A 15,119-nucleotide genomic window follows, 5' to 3' on the forward strand; every position below is an offset into this window, starting at 1 on the left:
CAATAAAAAACACATGGTGTTTACTTCTAGCGGGGATGAGCCCAGAGATAAGAAAAGTAGGGGTTAAAACACATGGCTTTCAGTTCCAGTCAAAAAGCTTTGAGTTTGGATTGTTTTGACTTGCTCTGAAGCCAGTCAGCCATGAACAAATGTCGAACTGCTCGGTGAGTTAAGCCTGTGGGCCATATTGCATGCAATGTGTCAGGTGTCAAAGATAGCAACAAAAAAAAAGAAAAATCGCACAATTACAGTAGTGGATTATCTTTCTTGTCAGTGCTCTGCCACTTTTCTTTGAACTTTCATGGGATTATTGTTCATTGTTGTGGTAACAAGGTGCAAGTAGGAATCTTGGCTCAGGCCTTTCTGTGTTGTTAAGCATGACACAAAGTAAATGGATGGGTGGATGATCATGGGTGCAAGATGGCCAAGATAGCTGTCATAAAAACTTACATTTTGTAATAATAGTGACATTTTTTTAAATACTGTGATAGTGCAATGTAAATTACCCAAGGTGCGATTTGTTGTATTTATTTTAAATAACTTTGCTGTGTCAGTGGGCTTTGTCACGACTCTGCCATGCATCAGAGGGTATTTACGCGGATAACGTTTTGCTAGTTTCGTTTTTTCTTTTGAAACAGATGGCAACATTGGCAAAGTAAGAGCTGCAGAAACATTTGAAGTGTTGCATGCAAGTTGAGCACCGTATGCATGCTTACCATCGACTTATCTTTGTGATCAATTGTCCAATACAATCTGTAATATTTTGTTTCTTATTTGTGGTTCTTATTGACACCCCCCAAAAAATAAGGAAATCATACCTACAGTTGACCATAACTTTCTTATCAAACAAATGTCACAAAAATTATAAAATATCCCTTTATGAGGAATTGTATTTTCTGTTGTGTAGTTATCACGCTGTCATTTGTGAATTCCTGCCATATAAATAAGGGCTTGGGAGGCTGGGCTTGTTGACTCAGCAGGCAATGTTGTGTTTTCCCAGCTGGTCTTTGGGGGCATGGGGAGCCTGCAGTCAGAGCTGTGGAGGAGGGGAGCAGACACGGCAGGTCCAGTGCGTCCAAAAAAGTCAGACCAAAGATGACATCCTTGCTGACTCTTACTGTTCTCAGCAATCTCCAGTCAGGAGGCAGCCCTGCAGCACCCAGAGTTGTCCACCAATTTGGACCACAAGCCCATGGTCACAGGTGAATATAAGGTCACCTTGACAGATCTAGTGTCGATGAGCTAAACATATGTGAAATAACACAGACATAAGTGGAACAAAACTTTTTTTCAATGCAGAAACACAACTCTTCCTGCTGTGCTCAATGGGGAGTTAAAAAAAAACTTTAACAACCTGGGACTTCACTGTGTTTTATGACTATGATCTCAACAGCTTTAAACTCATATGGGCCCATTGAGATCTGCTCTATTACGACATGTCTAAATCCTATACAAAGTTTTGTCACCCCAAATATCTACACTACTTTGCACAAGTGGTGTTCGAACACTCTGACATGCTGTGCCACTATAGAGACTCATTTACATGACTTTCAAAACTCTTTCAAGATGTTGATGAAGGTACTTGGCATCGTAATAGATATTAAGAGGATTGGAGGACTATTTCAAAGAACATACTGAGGAAATGTGTCACTCTTTGGAAAATGTGGATTGTTTTTCACCTTACTTTGGTATGCTATGTCCAGAGAAGCCTCTTCACTTTTAATTTGAATGTGGCACAACGGTACTCTGTTTGTTTTGAACCATAGGAAAACATATAGCGAATATCAGAACCAAAAGTAAATATATACATTGTTTATGTATTTCCTTAATTTCAATTACTTAGAAGGGCATCAAGTTTAAACTGTGACGTAATGGGCAATCTTGTTTTCTGTTAGTGTTCCCGCAAATGCGGTAATGGCCTGAGGAAGAGGACAGTGTTGTGTACAAGACTAATCAGAGGTACACAGTCTCAGATTCTGCAAGATAGTTTGTGCGTAGGCTTGCCGAAACCTGCTAGTCAAGAATCCTGCTTCGTCAAGCGCTGCCAGAAACAACGCAAAGTCCAGTGGTTTGTCTCAACGTGGCAAGAGGTAATTTTTAAGGAGTTGTTGGAGCTAAAATGAAAATGTGCTAGGGTTGTATACATTTGCTAATTGTTTACAAACTATTCCCCTCACCCCTGTTCTTTATTTTTTATTTTCAGTGTTCAGTAACATGTGACCGCGGGTATCAAGCACGTTTCATCAAGTGTGCTGAAAAGGTATTTGTTTATAATACAGACTGAATAGACCTAACTTGAAACAATAGATTTTCTCCCCAAGTCTTATGACAGTCACAGCTTCTAGTTACTAAGATCCTAATTTTTCGTTCCCTGACTAAAGGATGCCGCCGGAAAGTACAGAGAACTTGCCGCCAAACGGTGCCAGCATATCCCAAGGCCCAACGTGGCACTCCATCGGACCTGCTTCTTAGCTGAGTGTCTAGTGCGCACAACCCCATCAGTCCAGCGGTGGAATGCACATCTTCATCCACCTTTACCTCTCCCAAGACATGAATGGCACGCATCTCCTTGGTCTGAGGTAAGGAAGAAAATGTACAATCTGAAATGTTTCCGTCTCCTCACAAAATAATATAGGATAGTAAATTTAGTTAAACCAATTTATGTATCACTCATATGATCATTTGTGTTTTTGTGCTATCAGTGTACAGTGACATGTGGAGGTGGAGTGCAGGCGAGAACAGTCCAATGCCTAGCACATAGAGAACCCTCATCTGCCTGTGCCCTCCATCTAAAACCATCACTGTCTCAGGCTTGTAATACCAACTTCTGCCCACAACCTGATAAAATGGGTATGGAAACTCCTCTATGACTAAAATGTATACAGTATAGTCACTGCAATTAATAATGTACAGTTTGGATTCATGCTGTCAGAGAGGTATTAACAATGTATTTAAAAAATGTAGAACTCTGTAGGTACAACACACTTAAGAGTTATTGTGGAAGACCCTCAATAGGTAAAATCAGATCAAAATCGGCAAATGAAAATTGAAAATAGAATTAAGGCATTAGTGAATCATCACATCCCTAATCAAATAAATGTGCTCTTCCAATAGTTATATCGAGTTGATGTATGTACTCAAACTATTTGACAGGATCAAAATAATTGCTGACTGTGCAAACACATTTCCTATTTCTTCTCCACAGATGTGGCCTGTTGGGATTACTTCCATTGGTGTTATCTGGTGCCACAGCATGGCGTGTGCAACCACAAGTTTTATGGAAAGCAGTGCTGCCATTCCTGTTCAAATTCTAACCTGTAATCACGGAAGAGTCTCTTTATGATGCAGACAGGAAGCTAGTTAAGATAGTCAAAAGACTATTCTTAATGCCCATGCTTGAAAAGTCGTGCTGATGTGTGCTTGTGCGACGCACACGGACAATAGAAGTTCCAGCGAGCTGCAACAATTTTTTTCTTTCCTTGCGATGCTGGACATCAGAAAACCAGAAGTACTACACAGAAATGTGATCAAGACTGTGCTTAAGAATTTAGATCTTTGGAGAAATAAACTGGTAAACTCTCCGCCGGGAGAAAGAGGAATCCCAGAAAATGTTATTGTTGTGTCCCCCATCTGAAGGAGACAAGTTGAAACATCTGATGCATCCTTGTTGGCAATACAATGCTTGACAATACTTAAGAGCTATTGAAAAAGGGACATAACTAAATCATTTTACTGTAAAACTCCAAGTCCAAAGTGGGTTTTGTATTAGCTGGTTAAAATATGATTTTTCATATTCAAAAGGTGGGGAAAAAGACTTGAATATTTGAGGTACTAGTTTTATACTCAACGGTGCTACAATGTTGTTGTTTGTCACATTCAAAAGTGACAACCTCAAGTTTCATGAATGAGCAAAATAATTGTTGACCCATGCTCTGTATGTTTATTTATTAGCTGTACAATACATCATTGCAGCAGAAATGTATTAATAAGCAGTATAACTGTGAACAATTATTACTCTACCATTAGCCCATTCATTATTTTGTATACTGTTTCATTAGAAGCTGACAAATATAAGAGGTGCACAATTTTTGTTTTTCATATTGATACCAATAAATTCCTGTTTCTCAAGACTGATCCAGATAACTCATAACTTACTCATTTTTTTATTATATTTTTATTTTGAGTGAACAGTTGGTTGTCCAAACCTGGAGGAAAGAAATATTGCATAGGTTTGTCTTAACCAAATATGACTTCACTATTGGTATTTAAAAAATCCAAAACTAGATTTCTCAAATTGCACATTTATTTTCTTTTTAAAAAAAGCAAATACTTTGTTTTGAATGGATTATCAAGTGTAAACTTTAGCCATAATTTAGTGCCTAAGAAAAAGATACAGTAAATGAATGTCAAATAGGGTGTTCACAATTCACTAGGCCGTCCCTCTCAATCTGCACTGTTTTTTTCTGACGTTCAGTAAACTCAGAAGAGGAGAGTTTATTACAGGCCTCTATAGAAAGCAGCGCATGATTTTTTTTTTTTCAACCAAAGAGTATTAAAGCTTTATATTAAAAGCAAAGTACTGCTTGATTGTTATCTGATTTTTTTACATCTAATCGTAATGCCTAAATCAGTGCGATAATAGTTGGGTCAATAATTATCATGCATCCCTAATTTATTTTTAATTAAATTATGTATGTTTGACACCTGACAATCAACAACAGATGGTATGTCGAAGTTTTAAGATGTATGATAACCTTTTTAATTGCTAACTATATTTTCTTCAAATCTCACAATAAATCAGAGTGTGAGGTCAGTGTGAACGCGTTACAGTAATACAGGTTCAATACCTTGGTCTATTCTGGCTATAGAATAACTGACAGGTAATGACTTGTGCAATGTTGCAGCAATGTTTGCAATGTCAATAAAAGAACAATTAAATGTATGTCATGTACATGATTCGGTTCTTTCTAGGATACAACAGATTTTATGTAGAGTTGACACTCTTTTAGAGTGAAATTTGTGAAAAGTCAAAATGCTTGTCTGTTTTCTTTGAAGAGTATTCACTTGCATGACAGCCAGCTTCTCGTCAATGCATTATCGCGTTAGTGTTGTCGTGCTTTGGCGAGACATTTCCTTCTAATTAATCTAAACCATCTGTGAGTGCTGTGTAATGCATTTTATTATACTCAGAGACACAGTTAGGCTCTATTAATTAATTCCATTTTATGAGAAATGAGCCACACACATTGTCAAACTGAAGATTGCGGAATTTTTCTGCCTGCTCCCTCGTCAAGTCAGAACTTGATTTAATTGTTTAGGGCCAGAGAAGAGAACAACTTTAAAGTAGTATTTATAGTGAAAAAAAGCAGTTTCACAATACCAGAAGAAGAGAGAGGGCTCAGGATAAAGTGTTTTTGTTTATGCAACAATGGCTTTCAGACAGCAACTTCCTGTAAACAATCATGTGTGATCAAGATAAATCCGGTAAAAAGCATTACTCAAAACCGGTCTTACTTAGCCCAGATCAAAACTTTGCTATCTCTGACTTCATCTGTTTAGGAAGATTAGCCCTTTTGCCACTCAGGTGGTGCACTTAGAGATACAGTTATCTTTCCATCAGGAACTTTAGTTGGATCGCATCAATTGAAGACAACCTCCCACACTGCTGAAAGGACTGCAGCACTGCTCATTTCATATCATAAAACCGGCCCGGCTAGAGAAGATATCAAATAAATGTCCATATTTTTAGTTAATAATGACTAACCAGTAGGTTTAAATGTGTAAAATGTGTTCTCATGAATAATTCTTGGCCGTGTCATGGACAACAAAGTTGGATTAAGTTTAATTCTATATCATAACATGGAATTGCGGTATATATTTTAATTAAGGCACATGAGGTTAAGGACCATGCTTGATAATCTCAACGTGGCCCAACACGTAGTGACGATAGTAGAGCATTGCTACAGTGTAGTACTATTTATGACAACTGTGACAACAGCAATCATGCATTTTTGAGATGCTTGCACATATGTTGGCATAGCCTGCAAGTTTGCGGGAGACAGTCTCGTCAAGCCAGCCGCCACAACGGTTGTTCATAGGCTACTTACTATACCACGCGCCCCGAGGGCCAACTTCAGGATTGCGAAACAAGTCATATAAGCAATTCTTCTATTTTGAGTTAAAATGTTCATATCCGACTCCAGAGTAATAGTGTTTCACCAGTCATGAACGTGTCTGGTCTTTTACCTGGGACATGTTTGACCCGTATTACCCTGACAGGAAATAAATCAGTGGGATGCATAAACTCCTCCACCACGAGAGGGTGACAGCTCCCAGAGGTCATCTTTCTGTGAGTCACAAAAATGTGACCTTTTTAACAGGTTTTGAGAGTAACTGTAACTTCCCTTTTATTCTTATAGTTTGAGTTTAGGGAAATAAACCCATTAGTTTGAATGGTATGAATGCTGCTGGAAACCCAAGTCCCCCATCCGGGGGATCAATATAGTATCTATCTATCTAACTGTATATGATTTTTTTTCTTTATTGTGATACAGAATTTTCTCCCTTTTTTTGGATTGAGCACATGCCTCGAAATGGTAATGAAGCTAGAGCACCCTGACTGACGAGAGGTTATGCTGAGAAGGATGCATAATGAGTACAACAGTACCACCTTCTGGCGATATCTCCTAATGCATATTGCATGCTCTTTGACTTAAACAAATATAAACGCGGAGCAGTATGTACACGATTTTAATTCTCAAGTGTCGTGTAGATATTTAACAGTAAAAGGTCTTATTTTAATGATCGCATCATTTTCATTAATTCTCGTGGGTCGCACTAAAACTTTAATAGATGCCAAACATTTATGTCTCAAATGCCATCATTCCTGTGACTCAACATAATTGTAGACAATTAAAACTATCCATAGTACTTGGTTACGGATATAATGTATGTGGCCGTGACTAGTAGCAAAGCACGCGTCGTGTCTGTTGTCGTTGTATCGGTCTTGGGAACGCCCTGTTGGTCACCATGAATTGCCAGAATAAATTTGTTTCTAGTCTGGTAGAAAAAAGCAACAAGCGAAACAAGAAGGCATATAAAAATACTACATTAATATAGAAATATTTGTAAGTTTGATATAAATTTAGTATTGCATTACCTTTCAACGAAAAATCTTAATTTTTAGGCTGGCATTACTGCAAGTTTCCTCAGTTGGGTCCTGCCTTGGGTCCTTCGCAACGTCTAGGACGCGAAAATATTTGTTTTGAACATGTGAGGCCACGCTACCCGAATGTAGACCAGAACAAGATCTAGATTTCAATTTAGTTTGTTTGTTTGTCAATACCATGATGCCAGGTGACAACCAACCCAAAACTGTAGCAATAGCCTCGGACGCGACGACGGGAAACTGTCAAAATTGCTCCGTGTTGCACCAGGTCTGACACTCAAAGAAATCTTCAGTTTATTTTTTTTTAATCCAAGCAAATTGGTTTTCATGTAAATGATCATTTGTTTGTCTATCTTTGTCACTTCATACAGAGTTTAACGGAATACGTGTCATCATTTTTGTCACTGAAACAGAAGATTCTGGTGACTGAGTGAGTATTGATTTATGCACTGGCATCAGAACAAGATAAATGACTAGGTTTACTGAGTGTGGTTTGTTAACGTATTTGTTATTCCAATTGTCCAATATAACCTAGTAGTCGCTAAACTGACCTAAATCAACACAGCAAGCTATTCTGTCTATTGCACATATTAATTTAAACTTGGGTATGTCTTTTTCAGTGATACAATTACTCTGCGACAACAGCACGAAGAGCTTCAAGGTCGATTGGTAACTTTAGAGCAAAAGACAGAGGATTACGAAGCTCTGCAAGCAGAGTTGGCAGAAAAAAAGGTACGAGTTGTCCAGAAAATACAAATTCCTATTGGAAGTAACGTGTTGAGGTCAGGGGCGGCGGAATGGGGGGTCCAGGGGGCACACAGTCCACAGTCACTGTGTCATAAGCACTCTTTATGAATAGTGGCATTAAATTAAGCAACATCTCTACCCTACCTTATGTTTGTTTTGATCATATTGTTTGACTAACCATGGTACTGTAGTGTTGTGAGTTTTCAGTAACAGTCATAGGTGTCATTAAAAAGGTTCTTTAACATATTTACTTTGCCATATAAATTTGAATTTATTATTGTACTAAATGTGGTTAAAAGCTGTCTTGCTTCAAATGTGATTATTTTCCAACTCGAATAATTGTAGAGGATTCTTCAGGACTATGGTCGGATTTCTGAAGAGGTTGACAAGTTGAAGCAAGAAAACAGGATTACATTGGCTGAGTAAGTTATTCAACAAAAATCTTGCAGTTTGTATGATTCTGGTTTTAATTATAGTTTTCACTTTGTTTCCTTTACTTCAGGAATAGAAAGCTTGAAAACCAACTAAAAGCCATCAAAGGTACTTTGAAGCCACACAATGGAGTGCTAATTTTATGATTATGATATATACAATTTGCAAGTATTTGTTGTCATTTAAAACTGTTTCTTTAAAATATGTAGAACTCATGGAAACTCAGTCATGTGCAAATGCACAACTGAAGCGGGAAAAAACCATGTTAGAAAATGATTTGCTGAATGTCCAAGTAAGTAAAAGTGCACTCTAGAATCAGTTTAACCCTCTTATGTCAATCTGCGGGTGGGATGTGAAATGTAACATTGTCCGTCTCTGTAGATGTCTTTGAAAACGTCTAAAGAAAATGCAGCTAAAGTTGCAAAATTGATAGAGGATCAAGACAAGATAACAACCATGTAAGATTTTTTTTTTTCTTTGCAATCCTCATGTATGGCCTTTAAGATGTTTGAGGTTCTAACTTACTGTTTTGTCCATTAACAGAAAAGAAAAACTTGCTAATAGTGTTACACTGCTTGAAGGTATTTTAAATATTCTATATTTATAAAAGCAGAAATATGCCTTGAATTTGTTGCATCAGTTTATGTTTCTTTGCTCCTTCAGAATCGGTTTCCCAAAGGAATCATCAAATATCACTGCTGAATAAGGAGAAGGACTTGCTGGAGAGAAGTATTTTGAACCTCCAGGTGCAGTTTATGAAGTAACATATCTGATTGTGCGTGAAGAAAGCACTCAAGAATATACCCTAGTTAATTAAAATGGCATGTTGTATTTGCAGGGAAGATTGTTAAAATTGGAGAGCGAAAGAAATAAAGGTAAGAAAAGTCATTGTACTCTGAAATGTACAAGTTTACTCTTTACATGCACTTGCACCAGGTGAACAGTGCACACTTGTTACAAACATGTCTACATTTTCTCTACCCAGAATATAGGAGTATATCAACTCAGGCAAGAACACCCCCAGAACATAAAGTTGACAAAGGTGTGCTGTTGATATGAATTACTTGATGAATAATATAAACTTCAATATCTTGTAACAAGCTTTAAATATTTCTTGTGGATGCCATTTTTACAGAAAAGATTCGATCACTTCTCGAGCACTTGTGGGCATGTGTGGAACCGGAGCACCTGGAGCCAGCCACCTTGTTGCATTTACATGGTAACATCTCAAGATTAAACTCACTGCAGCTTCCAGCTTTTTAATAATCGCGTGTTCATGTTTTTCGTACACACCCTCACTTTTTTCTTGTAATTTTAGGGCACACCTCTCCGCAAAGCAAAGGCATTCCTCAGAGCAATCGATGCCGGACTCCTTTCCACAGTGTTAGTGATATCCAAAGATCCCCCAGCCAGACAAAATCCTTTTACACACATTTGAAAACATCCCCTCTTGTACAAAAAAACAAGAAACAAGCATCTCCGCCAACAATGAGTAAAAAGCTAGCGCAAGAACCCTTTCCAACAAACGACAATCTCCTGTCCCAACAAGTCAAACCAACTGAAACTTTTAACGCACCCAGCCTCAATGACATGTTGGAATGGTTCAGGCCTCTACCTCACTGCTTGTCGCCACTATCGGTAAGACTATTTACAATTATTCAGTTACAGCAATTGCAGTTTTAAACACAGCATATGTTTTCTTAATCATCGATTGTTTTCTCATTCCATCCAGGAGAGCGAAACAGAGTACATGGAGACAGAGGAAAAAGAAACAAAACTCGTCACACCCGATCACTGTCTTCATGAAAAGGAGTTTCAGTACACTACATCAAAGTCACACCTTTCTCCAAAACCGCATTCAACAACACCCGAAGAAAGCCCATGTTTGTCTAATGTCACAAAACATGAAATTGAATGCACCTCCAATGTACAAGAATCAAGTGTCACCACAGAGCCAAAGGATACAAGACCCAACTTGAATGGTGAGGAAGTGCAGATTGAGGAGAACACTGTGGAGCAATTAGTATTGTTATCTACATCGGATCCAGATGTTTCAGTCGAGGATGCTCCAGAAAGTACTATTAATGATGAGCTGTGCTGCGTGGAACCTCACTCTAGTTGTGTTGCGAGCAAGGTACAAGAAAAAGACCATTGTAATTCTACAGAATTACAAGAACAAGCTCAAGAAGAGCCAATTAAAGAGGAGCCTGCTATTGCAGAGAAAGATGCCAACAAAGTCCATGCCGCTCCTTGTGGGGAATCCCCTAAAGCAGACACTGTAGGCAGCGTGGAAGTATTGGATGTGCCGTCAATTGCTTTCTCGCCTTGCATCAACTTTGTACAGGGGAAAGACGTATCTGAAAAGAAAAACAACATTCAAGACTCAAGTCCCTCTGTGCCGGAACATCAAAATGGTGGAGATTTAAATCCTGAATATAATGCTGAGCATAATAGAGAGAACTGGGAAATGCAAAAAGATGAACCATGTATATCAAGCTGTGACATTAATTGTAGCATCACAAATACTGAAAGTGAAGACCTAAAAGAAAATGAGGCATTATATGAAGACAACCAAATGCAAGATGCCCAGAAAACAGTAAAAGTTGATGGACCACCTCCGTCAGACTCAAGTAACAACATACCAGCAGATGAAACCATTTCCAACCAGATACGCTGTGTTACACAGACCGATCTTCAGAATGACACTTTAAGAGAAAAGTCTCCTTCAGACAAAACTGTCAATATTGAAAGTACACATTTGAAACAAAATGTGCATATGCTGTGCCGTCAATTGAGTCGATCCTGTTTATCATCCCGCCTCAATAGAAATGTGTCTGAAAACCATGCGAAAACTGTAAAAGATTATCCCGGAGTGCCCGGCAAACCCCTTTCACCAAGCAAAATGCCAGATCATTCTCAGAACAATTATGTATTGGAAGAGGTTGTTGTCAAAGATTTGCCTCAAGACGCACCTTGCAATGGACAATCAGTCACCACTAGAGAACGTACATCTGTAGATGTGAATGGACAGAGTCAATCGGAGGCCTCTGCTGAAATGCCTGACGCACAAAACCACGATATGACCCTAAGTAGTACGTCCACGGCTATCGTGGTGACGAGCGCAACTACAGAACCCATTCAGCGGTTGGAGTCCTTATGTGAAGTTTGGACTGAAATGGGTCCACCACTACCTCCTGTCGTCACTCCTCTGAAGACACCTCCAAAAATAGGCAGAACAATCAATCCCAGGCATGCCATTGGAAAGCTTTCCTTTCCCTCCCCAATTGAGAATACATTGGCCTCGCCTTCCACTCATCTCCAGACCTCGGTGACTCCCGACAGTCTGACAGTGTGTTCATCTTCAACTCTCAGCAGTCCCCTTCCTCCAAACGGAGTCCCCTTGTCACCGCTTCAGTTTGGTTCTGCTACCCCAAAACATGCTGTGCCTGTCCCAGGTCGCCTGCCTGCTCCGATAAATTCCTCACCGCAGGATAACTCAATGAGGATTCTGGACAGTATGTACCCCGAAATGTCTGCACGGGCTCGCACATTGAGCATTCTTCGAGGGAACCTTAGCATTAGCTCTTCAGAAAGTTTAGCCTCATCGCCATCAACTGACAGTCAGACGTCCAGTTTTACAACAGTCACTTCCACCAAGACTGAAATGAGAGGAGAAAAACGAGCTGCCACAGAGTCGCCTCAGCTTAGAAATAGCAAATCCCCCAGACTAAATGGCAGCTCTCCAAGTGGCAGCCAAGTAGCGCCTGCCTCAATGACAAACGGCGGCTATAATTCAGCATCGCTTCAAACGGCAAAGCACAAACCGCTCAAAAGTGCGGAAACGGTTCTACCAATGGCGTTGGAAGAACCTGTTGAGAAAAGTGTTTGTATCCGCCTTTTGGAGCGTATTGAGCATCAGGCATTCGATTTGTTGCCTGTGATCCGAAGCCACATATTTGTTGGTAATCTGCCCACAAAACCTGTGCTGAGAGATGAGGAGAAAGAAGTCATTTCTGAGATTTCTCAGAGCACCTTGGTTAGTATGTTTATTTATTTTACATTGCTGTGGTACTGCATCACACAAGAAATTGTTTTCAATACTTATTCAACGTACAACTGTTTAAATACTACACAATGACAAATTCTGACCCTTCTGTTTGGCTGTTTACTACTGTTTTTTGTTTTTTTTTCTTGACCTAAAGGCAACTGATATGAAGTTGGCTATTTTGAGTAAACTCAAAACAGAAAAGGACATGTGTGAAAAGTACGCACAGGCTCTCTGCAGAGTCTACACAGCCATCTGTCGACAGGAGAGTGACTTTGAAAAGGCTCATATCCTGGCTTACAGCTTGCTCGTTGAAGGTTGGGAGTATTCTTTGTCTTATGCTTTTAGGATTGTGATTGTGATGCATTATGAAGAACTGTCTGCATAGTATGTATATACAATTATAATTGTATAAAAACAGCCAAAGCATTTTTCAAGCTGTTTCCCCGAAATGAACAACTACAAACATTTGATCATATTTTGAACCACTTGAGTCCATGCATTTTAACATTTTCTCTTTCCTGTTGCAGATTTCCCCAATGCCACCAAACTGATTTTGTTTATGGCAACAACATGGCCCAGTATTTTGTCTCACAACAGCCTCCTGTGCCAAGCTTTACACACGGTCACTAAACTTAAAGCTCCACAAGACCTCTCAAAGTTCCTGTCAGCATACCTCGGATGGGAAAAGGTAAAATAAGGCATCAAACAAAACTTTAATAGCCTGTATTTAAACTACAGCAAGTTACAACTTACTGTAATGCTTGCATTAGATTGTCTGACCAATCTTACAGAATTCTGTGTTGGCTAGTTAGCAAATTGTATCTTGTGTCAAATTGAAGAGGCCTACTGAAACTGAACCTCTCTGTGTCCCTACAGAACCCACCCTGTGATATTGACCCTCTGATTTCTAAAACACTGTCAGAGATGAAGTCGGGTTCCAGGCTGTATTTCTTGAAACACAGTCGTTATGGTACCGACCTGGGAACAGAGGCTTGGGAACAGGTCTTCACTTTGCATCTCCTTTGTGCACAAAAGTCATGGAAATGGGTCTATGACAATGTCTTGAGGTACTAAATCATTTTGAAATTGTCCTCCATCTATTTGTAATTAAAAATCTGAAACTGATATTTGCACACAGTGAAATTAACTTCTCCTTTGGAATGTCTTGCTTAAGTATTGTGATTAATTATTTTTTTGACTTTTTATTATTTTTTCCTGGAATGGAGCAATGTTCTAAATAATCTTTTTCTGCACTTCCAGTAAAGAGTTGTGGCCACTTATGAACAGCTGGATGTCACAGCCTCGAGATCAGCAAGTGCCAATCTCTGATGAGACAGTTGCAACCGTCCTCCGGCTAATTGGTTAGTTGTGTTTGGTACTCACACTTATTCACATCCATCAACAATGATGGAAATAAGGATTTATTTATTTGTTTATTTATTTATTTATCCTATTGATTGATTTGAACAGGGATGCTAGGTCAGCTGGGAATCAAGGAGAAGAACATTTCTTCAGTGTTAACTGTGGCCAATGTCATCAATACCTTTGGGAAGCACTGCCAAAGTGAAGGTATGAAACAGGAGCAAAAAGCTAAATTATTCACATTATTATCTGGTGTCCCAACAAACAAATACAGCACAGTGTGGATTTTATGATGACCAAGACTTCTAATTTCAGTGTTTTTATTTTCATGGCCAGGTATACCATGGGAAGTGCAGTTAGCAGCTGTGTACTGCATGTTTGACTTGTCCCCATGCAACCCCAAACAGGCCCTGGACGGACTTGCAGGTTGGCGAGAAGAAGCATCACAAAGTGTTCCCTCTTTTGTCACAAGCTGCATTTTCCAGCTTGGCTCAATCTGCAGACAGGTCTAGATATGAGTGATGTGTGTTTCACAAAGACTTGGTTATTTACAAAACCTCTACATAATTTATTTCAAAATATAAAAGGAGTGCTATCATCTTCCACATCTCCAGTGTATGCTTTGCAAATTTCAGTCTTTCATGAAATCATAATGTTCTTGAAGGACATGTAAGGTATCAACAGACTCTTCAAAGCTATTTCTGGAGGAATTTGAAAAGAAAGGTAACATTGGGTAATGTAATGACCCAAGGCATGCTGTGCAAGTTTACTGTTATTAGTTTTATACTCCTGTCCAGTCATCCGCACATCGTATTGAGTTGAAGTTTGTTTTTTGTTATTTTAACGCCCATTCGTTTTCAGACCGGACAAGCAAAATTACATGGAACAAACATTGTAGTTTGTATTATTTCTGATTAAGTATTTTAACTATTAACATTCTGTCCAACAGACACAGGCATTGAGTTGTGGTGAGACAACATTTTAGCTTGTTAATTACGTTGATCTATGTAAGGAAAACCGATGTATCATGTAAATACGTTTTCTATGAAAAGTGCACCAACAGTAAATGTACATTTCAGATTATTTATTTTTGTTATTAAAGGTAACGTTTTTTGATACATTCTGTGTTTTTGAGATGCCAAGACTTGTGTGTAAGGATACTGTTTAATATGTGTAAATATACGTACCCTAACCCTTTTACTGTATGATGCAGCTATCCTGCACTGGTTACTAAAGACACATTTAACAGTAACTCAATACGGTCTTTCAAAGTAAAATGTACTATGTACATTGTTGGAAACTCTCATTTGAAATAAAGCCACCAATAGGTACTTTTTCATTGAGATTGGTTGGCTTACCTCA

General features: G+C 38.8%; 2 protein-coding genes across 3 annotated transcripts in view; both read left to right on the plus strand.

Annotated features, from left to right (window-relative positions):
* LOC125974765 (A disintegrin and metalloproteinase with thrombospondin motifs 16) overlaps window positions 1-4,134 on the plus strand; it is a 31,234-nt gene extending 27,100 nt beyond the window's left edge. For both annotated transcript variants that reach the window (XM_049729561.2, XM_049729562.2), the window contains exons 19-24: window positions 1,001-1,202; window positions 1,896-2,090; window positions 2,204-2,260; window positions 2,382-2,579; window positions 2,703-2,850; window positions 3,206-4,134. In XM_049729561.2, coding sequence (XP_049585518.1) covers window positions 1,001-1,202; window positions 1,896-2,090; window positions 2,204-2,260; window positions 2,382-2,579; window positions 2,703-2,850; window positions 3,206-3,321 — 916 coding nt within the window. In that variant the 3' untranslated portion in view covers window positions 3,322-4,134. The remainder of the gene's footprint in view (window positions 1-1,000; window positions 1,203-1,895; window positions 2,091-2,203; window positions 2,261-2,381; window positions 2,580-2,702; window positions 2,851-3,205) is intronic.
* A 3,093-nt stretch (window positions 4,135-7,227) lies between these two features.
* On the plus strand, window positions 7,228-15,083 carry ice1 (KIAA0947-like (H. sapiens)). Its single transcript, XM_049729279.1, has 20 exons — window positions 7,228-7,436; window positions 7,540-7,598; window positions 7,789-7,900; window positions 8,261-8,337; window positions 8,418-8,455; window positions 8,557-8,639; window positions 8,729-8,805; window positions 8,891-8,928; window positions 9,011-9,093; window positions 9,186-9,222; window positions 9,333-9,389; window positions 9,483-9,566; window positions 9,666-9,985; window positions 10,080-12,383; window positions 12,550-12,709; window positions 12,923-13,083; window positions 13,272-13,462; window positions 13,656-13,756; window positions 13,866-13,964; window positions 14,094-15,083. The coding sequence occupies exons 1-20, from the start codon at window positions 7,347-7,349 to the stop codon at window positions 14,267-14,269; spliced, it is 4,347 nt and encodes a 1,448-aa protein (XP_049585236.1). The 5' UTR covers window positions 7,228-7,346; the 3' UTR covers window positions 14,270-15,083.
* Window positions 15,084-15,119: the final 36 nt, after the last annotated feature.

This window comes from Syngnathus scovelli, chromosome 9 (assembly GCF_024217435.2).
Source record: "Syngnathus scovelli strain Florida chromosome 9, RoL_Ssco_1.2, whole genome shotgun sequence".
Classification (NCBI taxonomy): Eukaryota; Metazoa; Chordata; class Actinopteri; order Syngnathiformes; family Syngnathidae; genus Syngnathus; species Syngnathus scovelli.

Coding starts and splice junctions, on each gene's coding strand:
- ice1 (XM_049729279.1), top strand. CDS start 7,347: ATGATGCCAGGTGACAACCAACCCAAAACTGTAGCAATAGCCTCGGAC. Junction 7,599..7,788: donor CAGAAGATTCTGGTGACTGA/GTGAGTATTGAT, acceptor TGTCTTTTTCAG/TGATACAATTACTCTGCGAC. Junction 7,901..8,260: donor CAGAGTTGGCAGAAAAAAAG/GTACGAGTTGTC, acceptor GAATAATTGTAG/AGGATTCTTCAGGACTATGG.